General features: G+C 32.2%; 1 protein-coding gene across 1 annotated transcript in view; it reads left to right on the top strand.

Moving 5' to 3' along the window:
- Positions 1-16,883, top strand: part of Prosap (prosap) — a 144,090-nt gene that overhangs the window by 28,559 nt on the left and 98,648 nt on the right. The window contains exon 2 of the mRNA XM_068771939.1: positions 6,016-6,175. Within this exon, the coding sequence (XP_068628040.1) occupies positions 6,029-6,175 (147 nt within the window). The 5' untranslated portion in view covers positions 6,016-6,028. The remainder of the gene's footprint in view (positions 1-6,015; positions 6,176-16,883) is intronic.

A 16,883-nucleotide genomic window follows, 5' to 3' on the forward strand; every position in this document is an offset into this window, starting at 1 on the left:
AAAAATCACTTTCGTAAATCAGGCAATTAAGGGTTAAAATTGTGGAAAAATACTGTTTTTAGACCGGATTCTCACCGCTGCCAAATAGCTTTTGCAATTTCCGCACAATAAAACTGATTGTACGAATGTCGATAGTCTAAAAAAATTTTAATTTCATCGCTTGTCATGAGTTATATGATATTTTAAGCTAATTGCATTTAAAAAAAGCTAAAAAATTATATCCATGTACAAAAAAAAATTACTTTTTATTATATATCAAAGTGTCAAATAACATGTATAGGAAAACAGTTCAAGGCTGCTATTTTGTATAAAGGGCCGGAAGTACGATTGCTTGTAACAAATCGCGCCTATTAATATAAACTCTCAGCGATTGACAATAAAAACTATATGTTATAAATACCATATCATAGTCTTGCATTCTAAACCATCACCTTTCTTAAGCAAATAACATTATCACCATCAGTGCAACATCATGGTTCTAAGCAATGAACATACTCTGTTTAGTTTATTAATTGTCTATAGACATGAACAATTCCCGGTTTTTTACTTTATTATCCTTAAATATCACAGTTGAAGTCCACTCGTCTAATAAGAGATTAATTCGTCGGAAATCAATATTCTTTCAGCATTATAATTTTTCGCCATCTGCTTGGATAATGTCAGTTTTATATCGCTTTTTTCTTTACTTTTTTCTTGTGTCAGTCTTCCCCCTCTTTCATATTTGTTTTTAAATTACAATTCAACTTGTAAATTTTACTTAGATGTTATAAGTATTTTGTGTAAATTTACAAAGACAAAGTAAATTTATTCGATATAGTTAAGATATTATGTTCCTATAACACTCAGGCTATCGTAAACTAAGCTTTGATGTGACCTCCGAATCTTTTCCATATTGCTTTAGTGTAAATAATCTAAGTTCTCTTTAACAAATAGACGGGATAATTTTTACATCTAAAATGTATCTTAAAAAGCCGTAAAAATGATTTCAACGTAACACAAACCGGCAGTGGACGGTGTCTGGGCAGCGCCGTATATCCCTCAACGCGGGCCCGTGTAAATATTTGAAGGACTGTTCAAACTCCGTGAAGTGCAGCTCGCGTACCAGTTGTAATGAAATTGCATCATGTTTTACGTTTGATTTGGTAACCAGATTCCCGTACAGGTGAATGTTCCGGGCTCTTTGATCTTTCAACGTTTATTTTATATTCGATTACTTTTCGACCATGTTAAAGCAATTCCAAATTTGGATTAACATTTAGAATTAAATGAAAGTATATAAGGTATATACTTATGTATGTATGTGTATATGTATGTTTTCTACGCGTTATTTATACATCTACAGTTTTCATACAATGGTTGTGTGGAAGAAAACCGCCCAATGTACTTATTTGTTTGAGTCGACGGCAATGTAACAATTGAAATCAATTCAGACGAATCTGAGGGCCATAATTAGGCACAAACATTATTTGACCTTAATTGTTTTGCGATACGTTCATTGTTCAGACGTTTACAATATTATCTAAACGATAACCTACATAATTAATTATTTTGATTGTTTTATCTTTACTGCTCGGCTTCCTATTTGTAACTACCTATTATTAAAAAGAAATGTACAGTATTTTATATAATATTTATATTCATTGCGTGTAATCATAGGCTTATATTGTTCAAAAAGTTTAGGCGCTCAAACCATTAAGTGTAAGCTCAAGTGCGTGCCGTGTTTATGATATGCTATCTTCAAGATTACGTTACCCGCTTGTTTGCCAGATAAGGCGCTACAATCCCGGAGTTCACTAAGATATAGCTCTTACAAGATCACATTAACCTTATTTATATGTACGTTTAAATAATAATAAGGTTTTAAAAATTTTAACGCTAAAATTTCCATTCTCCATAATTATAATATGAGATACGTCATATGCATATTCACAATATGAACCTATTAATAATTCGGTATAGTAAAAAACAAAATATATTTTTCGAGAAGTAATCTCAAATTGTCAGTCAAAAAAATAAATTGTTTAAACAAAATTACAAAGCGGGTTATCTTTTTTATTCAATTGCTTACCCATGCGTGAGCATAGAAATATTATTTTGTTTTCCTAACAAGCTGTAGCTACGCCGCCATCTTTAATTTGCGAGTTGGCGCGTATGTTTCCCGAAGGCGTGATGTGATAGGCATTTGGCGCCATTGCTACGTTGAATTCGTAATTCGAATTTCAGAGAAATGCCACCGGAAGGCGACATGTCGACGTCACCGGATATATAACATTTTTTCCATAGTCAACCGTTGCCTTACATTATGACTTAAAAATGATTTTATCAATTGAATAACTTTTTTTAGAAACTATAATTTATATTTTCTATTGAAAATTATTATGTTAAAGTTAATTAGTCATCTTGTAGACGAAAATAGAAAATAATTTCTTATTTCCAACTATAATAGATTATCCGATGCTTGGATGCTAGGTAAATGCTTAGTTGATATTGATAATCCTTTGCAAATAACATCGTTCACGTTTTATTGTTTATTTTATTATTTAAATACAAATACTTGCTCCCCTGATATTAATTAAATATCTGTATGTAAGCAACAATCATAATATGTCAAAGCAGCAATAATAAATAAGCATTGTGTTTACATAAAACTCTATTCGTGGTGGTCAAATTGAAACTAATCAAGTAATGCGCTTTTAAACCGGAACGCAGTTATAATTTCACACTATTGCTTATCAGATGTAACTGCGTTTCAGTATTTAAAAAAAAAAAAACAGTAATGAGAACATTTGCAGGCCGCCAGAGATACAGAAAAGATATATTAGTAAAAAGCTATTTGTGTTAAATTGGTTTTTTTTTTTTTTTTTAATTATTAAAAAAAACGATCATAAAAAAATTACAAACGAGCGTTGATAAGCCTTACGAACTAGCGTAAAATTAATTTTAAGTTGTCTATTGCAAATTAATTATCACACATAATAAAGCTATTTTAACATTGACATTGTTAATGCTAATAACATCAGAGTACATACGCTATTGAATGAATAGGGCTACGTTACTTCAATTAGATAATTACGTTCGTCCGCTACGCGTTTGTAGCTAAAATTATCTATTTTTACGTACCAAGTAAAATGGCTGTCAACTTTTAAATCGTAATTTTCGATTATTCATTTATTTACTACAAATAATTTTAAATATGTTTAACAGTTTGTGGGAAAATTTAAAACGATATATATCAGTCTTATTTATTAAATAAATAAACGTTCGAATGTGTTGTAAACCACACACAACACAGCACACAATATAAAGGAAATAAATTCTAATGTTAGTTATATATTGATGTATGGGCAAGAATTGATTTGTGACAAGTGTGTTATTTTTCGATTGAAAAATTAACGTAAAAGGTAACATGAGAAAAGGTCGTCTTTATCGACTGAAATTACGATATCTAAAAACCTTTTTCTATTTGAATAATATTTCTTAAAAAACGCCACAAAGTATTTGCTGGCAGAAGAAGAAAAGCACAATAAAACAGTATAGTATGTGTATATATAAGATAAACAATAGTCGTTTCAACCCATAGACGCCCACAGCCAATTATGAACCTCTTCCAAAGATATCTATGGAGGATGTACCATAGTCGCCAAGCTAAGCAGGCAGGCTTGCGATCGCAGTGTGGTATTATAGTACGTGGTATGAACGGTGCTGCCCATCCTCTGGAGACTTGTTTTGTGAGCAGTCACAAAACACTGCTCAAAAATAAATAACTTAAAATACAGCATAAAATTTTTCTTGAAGCAAAAACAGAGGACTATTATAAGAGGAGGTTTATTAAAAAATACACCGGCGCATTGAACGGCTCATTTGGAAAATGTAAACATTATCTTATGGTATTTATGTAATATTTTATAGCGATAAATTTTTAAAAGAAGTTTTTAAGAAAATATGTATATATAACGTATACATTTGCATAATAACTTTAATAAACATAAGTCCATCAGGCTTTGTTTAAATAGTTCTATTTACAAGTACACTTATACAGTTACGAAACATAACTAACGATAGTAATTCATTGAAGCATGTTCAAATAACGAATATTTTTTTATTTAAATTTATATACTATATCTCAGTCCTACGTTATATCCTTCCATGTGCGTTAAAAGCGATTGATTGAATTTTAAATATCATTCTAACTAAGAAAGGGACTAATGTATAGCTACTCCCGCTATGCAGCAGTAGTCCTAGCAGTAGTTCCCCTGGGGATGCCCCGTGAAGGGGTGAAGCCCGTGTTGAGTGAATTAACGGTGGTAGTTGTGTTTCGCATTGTTTGCCGCACGCGCATTTATCAGTTGGGGGGCTGGCGGTTGGAGGGCTGGCGGTTGCACTTCACTAGTAGCTACATATTAGTCCCTTTCTTAGATTGAATTTTACATTCGTAACTGTGATCATTTTATAGAATTTTTTTTTTAAAACTTGTTACTTTTACTTTTTGAACACAGATATACTGACACGCAAAGGTGAATTAATTATAGTATAATAATGAAATTGTAGGATTTATTTCTACAGCGTGGTTTTAAAATTAAAATGTTTAATAATTTCCTAGAAAACTTCTCATTTAAATGATCCTTCCGTGAAGCGGTTAGAATTATTAAATAGTATATACACCGCACCGTTCCCAGAATAAATTAATTAACAATAAACCAGGCACTGGTAAACTTCATTTCCCAACTTTTTCGCTTGCCTACCTACCGCTTGGAGGCTTAACCTTTTGCTTTAGCACCGGATAAACCGTATGAGACAATTTTTTTTACAAAAATACTATAAACAGTTTCATACCAATGTAAAATTTTCTTATATGAATGTTCTGCATTCCAGGAAAAGGTCATTCTGAATCTCAAAAATTTATAATAAATTTCTTCATTGTTATTTAAGACAGTGTATTAATTTCGCTCCGATCTTTGACTGCATTTTGTTCAATTTTTGTTCATTTGACGTTTAAGCCCATAGATGCCCACTGCAAGGCATAAGCCACCCCCTAAAGATATCCAAGGGGGAGATATGCCATAATCGCCACGCTTAGCATGCGGGTAGGCGATAGCAGTGTGGTATTATGGTACTCAAATTTTGCTGTTATCCATCATTTGTAAACTTGATTATGAGCGGTGGGATCCCGATAATAGAACCCGCGACCTACGACCTCGTGGATCAGTCATCCGCTACTGGGCTATACCACCAGTGCTTAATATGCTCATTTTGTATTAATCACGCTAAAATATAATTACGGACACTAAATTTCCACACTTACTACAGTAAGATTTGTTTTATACTCTTGTGACAACGGATACCGACATAATAACTAGATATACATAAAAACCTTTAAATAGCGTCATTAAACAGTGTCAGAATATGTTTAAATATTTAAACAATAAGATTAGTTTCGTAATAAATTAAATTTAAATCGTAATATTAATATATTTATGTAATTATCCATAAAGGACCTTTTACAGTGACCGCATGTGTTCTGTGCAAGGGAAGAATGGCAAAGGAGCTTAATTTGATAGAATCTAAATTCAGATTGAACCCTCATACAATGGGATACATCAACTTAAAGCTACGAGTGTTTCAAACACACCTTGTTGTAAGAAGAGGCCATGATAAAACTCATATGATTTTTTTTAAATAGTTGATTTTGCAATTAAAACAATAGTAGAGCAATTCATTTCCTAACTTTATTATCACTTAAAAATCGTTCATAATTAAATATTTTTCTGTAAGTTTTTATGTAACTTGAATTTATTACAAGGTAATTTAGAGATACTACATTAGAATGTATTGTAATAACGATGCCGTACACAGTTGCCCACAAAACAATTACTAATTCGAAGCAACAAAAGTATGACAAACTGTTATATTTAGGGCGTTATTAACTGACCTTCCAAAAACATTGTATAAATATGATACAAATTAAAAAAAAACGTAAATGATTTCAAATATCAAATTGTAAGCGTTTGATTGTAGATGGCGTAGCGTAATGGAGGGTGAGTGCTCGGAGGGCGCGGAGGGCTGGCTGTTGGTGCGCGTGCACGTGCCCGAGCTCAACGTCCAGAAGAGCCTGCAGTTCCCTCGGGACCAGCTCGTGTGGGATGTCAAGCAACAGTGTCTCGCCGCTCTACCCAAGGTTTGTAAATCATATTTACCGCATTTTTTTATTTTACTTTGCTTGCCTTAAATGTTAGCAAGATATTTTACTATGGTTTCATTGCATGATATCTAATTAATTCAATTTAAAAATATAACATTTGCAATCTAAATTTACTTATTCAGTATAACTGGTTATAGATATAAAAGCTTTAAGGTAATGTGTGTTACTCATTTGCTGTCAATTGCTGTACGGTAAATCCTATCCAAAAATCAATGGCTTTAAAAATAATAAATACCGTAATACTTATTTTTTAAGAGAAAGCATTTACGATATTCGGATTAACATCCGAATTCATTCAGAAAAATTGTTTATATTCTGTTCCTGCAGATTTTTTACTATCAGACGTTATTGAACTGTCGACAAATAAAATAAAGTAACTTATTCCTAATTGAACATTTACTTCAGTGTGATAATAAATAGGTTTAAAAGTATCAAAACTTTTTCTTGATATGTGACGGATACATTTACTTCTTTAAAGCTTTTACATCTACAATCAATTATCCAGCGTATATTTTATCGAGTTTTCTCATCTAGCATTTCTAAAATAAACGTTGTTATTTTGTTATAACTTAGTAACAACCTTGTCCTTTATTTCAAAATATTGAAGCATGAAAAATATATTTTACAAGTCTTAAGTATATCAATTAATAATCACTAAGTAATCAATCGCAAGTTTTACAGCTTCCGTCGTAAGTTATTAAAACACCGTTGGTATAGAACCGATAAATCTTATAAGGCATGTTTCCGTGGGCGACCGTCATCAAAGAGGCTATTTCTAGCCTTAATCTAGGCTGTACCGAGCGCGAGAACTCAGTCTATTTATAGATAAATACTAACAATGCTTGTACACGACATCGCGACCAAGTTGTTTACAACAAACACGCAAATAAATTATTTCTTATACAATTTTCTTTGTAGCACGGTGGGATAGTCGATTACAAAATTTTCACAAATTTTGTCTCTTCCTTTAAGTACACTTTTACGACGATTTATGTAGTACTACTTTGAACTAAATAACTTTTAATTACCTGAAATGTTTACTGCCAAATGTATATAAAAATTAAATCTAATTCTTTTCACGATGATATGATTTTCTCTATAATCTGATAATATAAAAGCGCAGGATACGGAGAGATATTTGTAAAATAAAATAACAAGCTTCTCTGCATGAAGGTTAGCTTTTATTTACAAACCGATATGTTTTCAACTCAAATGTTCTGTGAATGTAATTTCAAATGGAAAATTGAAATGATCGTCTTATAAAAATTTCTTAAAACAACCTAATATTCTTGTGAAAAATCGTTCTTATTTATGGATATATTTTTAATTCATCTTTACCATTCGATTATAGCACAAAAACCAAACAATTATGATCATTAAGAATCACTTACATTAATCGCTAGGTTAGCAGATGGGTAGCGAGAGTCATAACGTAGTGCGATCTGGCGCGCAATGAAGGAGATTCATGAAGTGTAAACGTCGGACTTTACCTTTCGCGGCGATTTACGGCGATATAAAAGATATTTACGCGGAAACCAGCGAAGAAGCGTAAATTTGTACGCCTGTTTAAAACAGTGTTACCATGTATAGTTGTTTTGTGGTACCTTTTAATTTCCTCCTCAACTTTGCATAATTATTGTTAATTCTTTTTGTCTTATTTTAATTCGCAATTTTAAAACTGATTTTAATTAAAATAAGAATATATTAAAACTAATGTATGTTTATATAATTCATCTTTGCTAACCGAATGATCTTTTTTATAGTAACGAGCAGTTTATAATTTGATTATGATAACCCTAAAATTATGGAATCATAAGTCTCTGTGTCGTGTTCTTTTTGCGTAAAGTACGATTACTGGAAACATTACCATTGTGTGCTTAGTGTTTTTTTTTTCGTAGAAGTAATTTTTACGAGGCGAAAGCATTTGGCGGTTACATTTTTCGGTGAAAGAATGTAATGATTATAATAGTTTCAGATTCGCGTCGCCGCTGACCAGTTGTAGCTACGGTAGTTTATTTCACGCTTAATTGCAGATAACCGCAAAGTGTATTTTTTATTGAGGTTTACATTTATGTTTGTTTAAAAACACTTTTTTTTAATAACCATCGTTTTCGTTAATTCATTCATCCAAGAATTCACCAAAGATCTCCACAATCGTCGGTCTTGTGTTGCCCACATCCAGCTACATCCTGCGATATTCATTCACTCACTTCACTCGGTCCACCTAGTGCGAGACCTGTTCACATCGCGTCGTGGTCGCCACTCGAGAATCTTCCCGCATCAACACCTGTCAAATGCAAGACTATGTGCCCTGCCAGTTCAGACGGGCAATTCTTTCTACTACTTCGGTCACCTTGGTCTTTCTGCGGATCTTCTCACTCCTGACTCGATCTCGCAGCGAAACTCCAAGCATAGCCCTCTCCATAGCTTTATTGGGAGACATTGACCCTTCTTTCAAGACTCATTGTAAGCGACAATTACAAATTTACTTTTCTCAATAAATATCTAATACATAAAAATTATATTTTCTAGCTACTCTTTTGAATCTTGAATAAAATCTTGTTAGAGCTGTGACTAATTTCTGAGATATCTTTATTAAGAATAACTAAAAGCATGGTATACAAATACTTGATCAAAATTCGAGAACTTTACGTGTGCAGGCACAACACAGCCTCTCATTAATATACTTTCGGAATTCATAGCCGAAAGGTACTTAAGGGCACTTGTTCTTCTCGCAGAGAGAATGTCGTGAATAATCTCGATCACTTCCTCATAACCTTTATTCATATTTTTGCACCGCATTTTTGACGACGTTAAAATGTCGATAATTAAGTTATTTATTAATTCCTTTTGTCGCCCTTCACTTTTATTTATAGTTTGGTGTTGTTAAGCGTAATTAATAGTCATACTTTCATGTATCAACAATTAATAGTTACTTAAAATTTTAACAAGATTTATATTATCGAAGGGTGTTTGACAACTAAATATTCATGCTGAAAAGTGTAAATAATTTGCAATTACATGTATTTATGGGGTTTAAATGTAAACCCATTTAATACACATTAATATAAACTACTCTGAAAATAGAAAATTGAGAAACAATACAATAAAGCATTTTTTATTATATAATGTGCTCTATTATCACTTCATTGATGATTTGTAATTATTAATTCACCGATGGGAATGCAGTAGGCACTGGAAACTGACTAGGTAATGACACCGCATGAAATACGCATTGACTGCTCCGCTAAAACCGCCTTCAGATCGATTCTGTCGAAAGGCAATTCACAATAAATCGAGTTTATTTTCAATCCCAACGGATCGAGACATTGAAATGCAAATATCGAGTACGTAATCAACGGAGCTACTCCTGCTGCGAACATTTGTTAATAAACACCCGGGTTGGATGTAATTAAATTTAACATTGATTTAATTAAATTTTTGAATAACTCTCGTGGAATCGCGTCAGTCCCTAGTTACTTACTTCGAATATATATTTATTGCAATTTTATAAGTAAATTTTGTATTAAACTTTAAAATTCGCTTTGGTAATTTGCAAGTACCGTATGTCGCCGTACTTTCACTGTTATAACTTTATATGACACAGGGCTTATTGATCCTTGCGATACTAATTAAAATCTAAAAAGTACATAGTTAGCTTCTGCTCAACTTGGCACTCTAACAAAGATTATCCAACGCAACCAAAATAAAATTCTGCGAATAATTCGCACGTAATCAACAAACCTGCAAAGTTAGCAAAAACTGACTGACAATCCCAACGTACGACGTCGAAGCGTAAAAGCGTATTAATATAAAACAGAAACTGGACAGCGATCGCATAATCATACAATAATACAACGTTACACATACCCCTCAATGTCCTCTAGTGGTTTCATATGCCTGTATATATTTAGGGTAAATAAAGTAAATCTTCTTATTATTATTATTTTAAACAGATAGACGTCTACTGCAAACCGCGCTTGCACTACCTACATCCAGCTACTTCTGACTTAACTATGTCGTCCGTCCATTTGTGGGGAACTTACCCACGCCGCGTTCACCGGCCCGTGATCACCGCTCGGGAACGGGAACTTTTTGGCCCCTACAACCATCGCGAAAAAAAGCACATGGTTGTTACAAACTATTCTATAGCATTACATTTATTTAAGTAAAACGTAAGTATTATAAGTATTTATTTCTACAAAGATAAACATGCAATTGACGACACACCTTGAATTGTATCTCGATCCATGTTATGTAAAGATCTATCTTTTGTATTAAGATGTAACATCTCTTTGACAGTATTCGTTAACTACATTACACTGAAATCATTGATTTAATATTCTTTTTTCAACAATTAGACTAAGTTAATATGAATTTCCTTTTTTAATAAGTTTCCGTTCTATTCGAAGAAAAAATAAAATCATTCGTTCAAGTACCTGAAGATATTACAAGCAATTCATTTTCGTTCGAATTATGATTTAAATGATCTAATGACACTTCGCTTATTCATTTTAATAAGCAATACTTATATTTTTGACCATTGTGTTTAGTTTCTTTTATTATTTATAACTCTAAAATGTAACAATCATCAAAACTATATCTCCACAAATCAAACTACAAAGCTGAAAATTCAAAATGCATTAAACATACCACTTATATTTTTTAATTAATATAAATAAAAAACACGACCCCAAAATTTACTGATACTTGACGATAAGTTTACTGTATCATTCTTCGCTAAGTAACAAAGTGTACCACATATAGTGTTACCACATAACTAAAATTGCTACACCTACTTCAACATCATAATAATAATCCACACCTTTGTAGTGTTGTGACGAATTCATAGTGCTTTGCAACGAGCTTCCGTTACAGCGTGTAGTGTCGCGCCCACGCTGCGTGGGCGTGGGCCGTCACGTCCAGAAGGGACACATAAAGAGCTTTAAAAGCAATGATCAACCAACGCCCGTGTTGCTGAAAATTATATAATATTAGCAACGTTCATGTGATTTCTGAATATGACTACATCGAAATAAAATTAAATAAATAAGACTAGAATTCTGTGACACAGTTCTATGTATCACAAACACTTCATAGTTTGAAGTACCTAGCATTGATTTAAATGTGCCTCAACATGAAAGTTCGCCTGGCACCCTGTTTGGGATTTCGCGATTAAACTCTCCGCGAGCTAGATTATTGAAAAGGTCGTCAACCTTGCTAATTCTAAAGATGTGTAAATTCTTATGCCAATAACAATTTTTAGTTAATTATTTATCTCACTTTTATAATTGTACAGTTGATATTATAAACATGTTTGATACGTATTCAATATACTTTGGTAATACATTAGTTCTTTTATATGTAAAACGTGGTGTTCAAGCTTGTTTTTTTTTCCGTAATAACATTATTTATTGTTTTTTAATTATTTTTTAATCGCTTTTTAAATTATTCTAATATAGCTGTAAGAAATAAGTCATAAGTTTGTCACGATCCAATAACACTACGCACCAAGAAAAACGAATGTCTTTCTTCAAAACTTTAACAAGATTACTTGCATATTTTTCTTAAAGAAAGACAGATGGCAACGACATGTATTTAAATGCTACGCGCGTGCATAGCTCGCATTCTATCCCGGTAGATCTCGGAAAAATCGCCTCACCCGGCCGGTACAATAAAAACCAGTTCTCACTTACCGTTACATGGAAGTCATTTCTTAAAAGCACCGTCAACGCATGGGCACGCGCAGCGTATGGATCAATCGATTGACAACATGAATCACAAGTTGCATTACTTAGAAAAAAATCTATGAAATATACTTATAAAACACAAAACTAATAAAAAAAAACAACTGAAAAATTACAACTCGCTGTCCCCACAAGCTTCGCGAACTTAATCAACGCACACTAAACCTCTCTTGCAAGTGAAAATCCATAAAATCCATTCTTAGCTGACCGCTATCCTGTGAAAGGAATATTCCTACTAAATTTCAAGTCTATACCTTAAAGTTCCAGATATCGGGATGAATCAGTTCATATGTAGAAATTTTCCAATATTTACCAAGTATTGATAAATTATCCGATAAGACAAAACTATTTCACCACAGATTGTATCACTAATTCATTAGATTTAAAAAATTTATGTTCACATGTCAACACAGGTTAAACAACAATTGCGCAGTAAAATAATATTTTTGTTGCAAAGATTTTCACAAAAATCGTTTAAATGAAAAATAGGCTAGAGCATATACGATTCGAGCACAATTTAGTGTCTTTTTTCTAATCCCAAAATATAATAAAAACGACGCAACAGTGAGGCAGCAGTGTAATTCTTATAAAAAAATCTCAAATCAAATTGATTTTAATAGTTATTACAAAAACACTTTTTTTATGTTACATAAAAACAAATACAACAATTGAATATATAAAATAATATTTTTTATCTATGCCAAACTGTCAAACTTGAAATATTTAGGTTAGCTTCCTGCCAGTATTATTGGCGTAAACGATAATAAAAAACCAAAAAGGTAATTTTAAATAATCGATGAGAGCGCCCATAGAATCATTCGAATAAAATCTGTAAACAGTATACATTTCTGTTTTTAAATTAAAGTTTTTTATTTCGTATGTTTAACTAGTGAGTATTGTTGGTGTGGAGGTTTGTTAACATAGCCGACATGCCGGTGAACGGACACTGACGTGGCCGTTGGCCATTGTCAGCACAAAATAGCGTACATTCCATGAAAATATTTCTCGTGTACGTTTCAAAATCGAATGTGCATGTTCAATATAAAACGCAATTTGTAATATACAGTTTATTTTTTAATTAAAATAAATCACAGATTATAAAATTAAGTTTAGTATATTAATATTTCCCAATGTGCTTGATTACTAAACTTATTGATCAAAGCGGTCATGTCGAAAAGGCTGGAATTGTTACCTTAATACGTATCTAAAATAACAATAGCATAATATGAAATCTTGGAGGAGGTCTAGGTTCAGCAGATGATGTCTTACGGCTGAATGATGATGATGATTAACAGATCAGAACTTTTACTATAGATTAGACACGCATGTTCAACCTCTTACATCCAGTGACTCTTTAACATTGCAAGAAGCATTCATCAAAAAACTGTAAATCGAAAGTTAAATGCATTTTTCATCAAAAGTACAGCTCGTTCGCGTCAACAGATTAAATAATCATTGTCCTTCGGCCTTAACGTTATGTTCGTATATAAGCCGTCTTATGTCAACTGTGAACTTGGCTGTCTCTAGACCGGCGGACAATGATGGTTTACCGCATTCTTAACGCGACCGCACTACATACTTAATTGGTGGAGTAATTAGATATGTGTTTAGTATTTTATATGACAACAAACTGCTTAACAAGGCATTTATATACTTTTTACTAGTTCTTGTTAATTTTATGTCATCATTTTAGCTGTGAGATGTCCACTGTTAGAAATAGGCCAGTTATTTATGTAAAGATTTCCTGCAAGACCGGTTAGAAATGTCCCGCGTCTTGCCTCTTCCGACGACTCTAATAGAGTTATTTGTCCAGCTTGTGACACTAATCATTAGTTTTATTTTTGACAAAAATCTTCATGTAACTAGTCCGCTGCCATCTGCTTTTTATTGTAATATGTAAGTAATATATAATAATGTCTAATATAACATGTACGTATATTGTTTTCGGTGGTGTCATCGGCGCCATCCAACAGGTGGCCACTTGGTACAGGGTACGTGTATTTTTTACTGCAACTTTGTGTACGCTTGCGCATAACCAAGTTATATGTGGACCTGCATGGATCAGCCATGATTCAATATTAACATCGCTGCGTCACATCTCATGTGTATACGGCATGACGAATCTTTAACCGCTGCATGTCAACATAGTAAACTATGGAACCAACACTATGACCGGTTGGCTGTAAAATAATCACCTAAGCTGTAACTAAACCTACTTACAGTAGGCCGTGGCATGAATATGTAATCTGTGACATTGACGTGCGCCACAGATTATATTTACGCGAATGATAAAATATTCATTAGCAATATTTTTAACGACTTAAGTTTAAAACTTTGTATTGTTATATTTAATCTATCCGCTGTTTATCAGATGTTCGTATTCTCATATAAATTTCCTAGTACTATATAAAACTATAGACATAAAGATATAAAACTCAGTATGATTACGTTAAATATATTAAAAATGCATGTCTGTCAATATAATTAAACTATTAACATAAATGTTTCTACAATGATCTATCTCTTAATTTTTTTTAATTTCAAACTTACGTATGAAGCTTCCGTATAATCTGGTCGATAAAATGTAACCTGCATGCCTTAAAAATGTTATACTTGTTGTAATACGACAGGTAACACTAAAAGCTTTTATAATACAAAAAATAAACCTTTCTAACCTATATATCAACCTTTGTTATGATTAATTGTTTTACATGATAGTTCCCCTGATCCTATGCATATTGTAATACATGATACATATTGTAAAATCGTTAAGAAGCAGTGTCCTCACTTCTCCTTAAGACTTATCTACGATCTTTTTTAGTAGCCGCCACTTCTTTAGCTTCTTAAAACCATATTTCACGAAGTTTTGTTTATTTTTTGGGAAAAAATGACAGTCACGTGGTGCTAGGTGGGGACACTAAAGAAAATGACGCAAATATTCCACACCAGCCTGGTGACAAATAGTAGCTTGAGAGAGAGAATCTTCATCACCAATCGAAGTCTATTTTGACTTTATCGCTGATTAAAACTTTATTGAAAAATGTAAAAAATTAACAACTAAAATTTATGTGCTCAATCCATAATGACATTTATATTTTTAAGCTGCCTCAAATATATGAAAATAAATGACTATTGTAACGTACGTAAAAAAAATTGAAAAGTTCTTTTTTTTGAATTATATGACAATTTTGAATTATATGAAATCTTTTTTAAACCGTGTCCATGACATCTCTATGCAAATATATAATGTCCGATGATAAGTCTGATTTCTTTATAGAAAGTCTTTTGTGACCACTGTATTTATTACCACCATTGAACAGTAATTTTCAAATATTATTATGTTGCGGCTTGAAGAAAGCTGTAATTGGTGAATTTCATAATGAACCACACAATCTTGTTGTTACAAGAAAGTGTGGCAAATAATATCTTATAGTAAAGTAAATCAAGTTGTAAATATAAAACGTAAATTTATGACACCTACATATGTTCTCTGCTTCATATTTGTGTAATTTTAAATAGTAACTTTTAAAATGAATACCAATAGCTTAAACGATGTTATTAATATTTGAAAAAAAGGTTCAGGAACCTCGACGAACTTTGCGTAAATGTCTCTTAGGGTACTGAAAAAATCTTAAATCAAACGAATTAGTTTTTTATTATTGCGAGTTTTAAAAATAAATTGCAATAAAAAACTCATGTATTAAATATTTGTGAAATATAATTTATATATTATATACCTACAGGTATGCAAATATTATTTTTTATTTATTCTTAACCAAAAAAAAATTAGATGAAAAACTGTCGTGTTAAAAACTCAACGAACTATTCAAAAATATGTAAATTAAAATTAGTAATTAATAATGTATATAAGACGTGTTCTAATTTTGAAAAATTATCGAGCACTCACATCGCGTGATAGGCAACGTGAAGCCGTGCACGGCGCCCGATGGCCTACATATGAGTGGCCCCCTGCCGCCATATCGCACTCTTTTCCGCTTTCCTAACGCAGAACTATTCTTTTGTACTCTTTTTGTCCTAGTTTTCACATTTCCAAAGCAAGCATCCCTGTTCCCCGCAAATGGAATTGGAAATGGAACTCTGGATATAATAGACGCAACATCATTCTCGAGTCCATTTTCCATTACGAATACATTGATATTTTTGCCTTATCTTTTACACATGTACAATTACGTAGATCTTTTTGTTGAAACACTGCAATATAGTTTAACAAATTCCAAAATCTTACACAACTATTCTGAAATAATTTGAACGAAATCATTTTATACGAAATTCCTCATTACATTATAAACTTATATCTTACAGCTATTATTTCTCCGAAATTAACATGGGTACATTTTTATGCCAATCAAAACATTACAACATTATGTGCAATCTCTCTTGCTTTCAGTAATTTGTATATTATCCAACATTCCGCTAAATTTCGCCATCCTTATATTTACGTAATTACTGTAAAATTAGTTCAATGTTTTAGTATGCTTCATTATTTTTATATGACTTAATGCTTAGCCGAATTATATTTTCTCTTTGCAATAAATGTAAATATATTAGGAGTACCGGCAAGTAAAGTCGCTTTCTTATGTTAAATTCGCACAGCTACATTTTTAATAAGTTTTTATTTCTAATCCACAATGTTTTCACCTTCGTTGTCAACAACCTTTTGCCACCTAGTATACAAATTTTCAATGCCGGAGCGGTAAAAATCGAACGGTTTTTCTGAAAAATATGTCAACAAAAACGACATTACTTTACCCCCTAATATTACAAAAATTCCTTCCATAGTAACAAAAGAGTCCTCTCAAAGAAGGCACAAACTGTTTTCTACCGATGTTGCATCCTAGGATATATAAACCGGTTTGTTCACGAAATTTTCCTCCACTCTTTGTAAGTAACGGAAATATGACATTCACACAAAATAT

The sequence above is a fragment of the Battus philenor genome, unplaced genomic scaffold, assembly GCF_028537555.1.
Source record: "Battus philenor isolate CCGP_79_NKW_IND1 unplaced genomic scaffold, ilBatPhil1.0.hap1 SCAF_4, whole genome shotgun sequence".
Taxonomy (NCBI): domain Eukaryota; kingdom Metazoa; phylum Arthropoda; class Insecta; order Lepidoptera; family Papilionidae; genus Battus; species Battus philenor.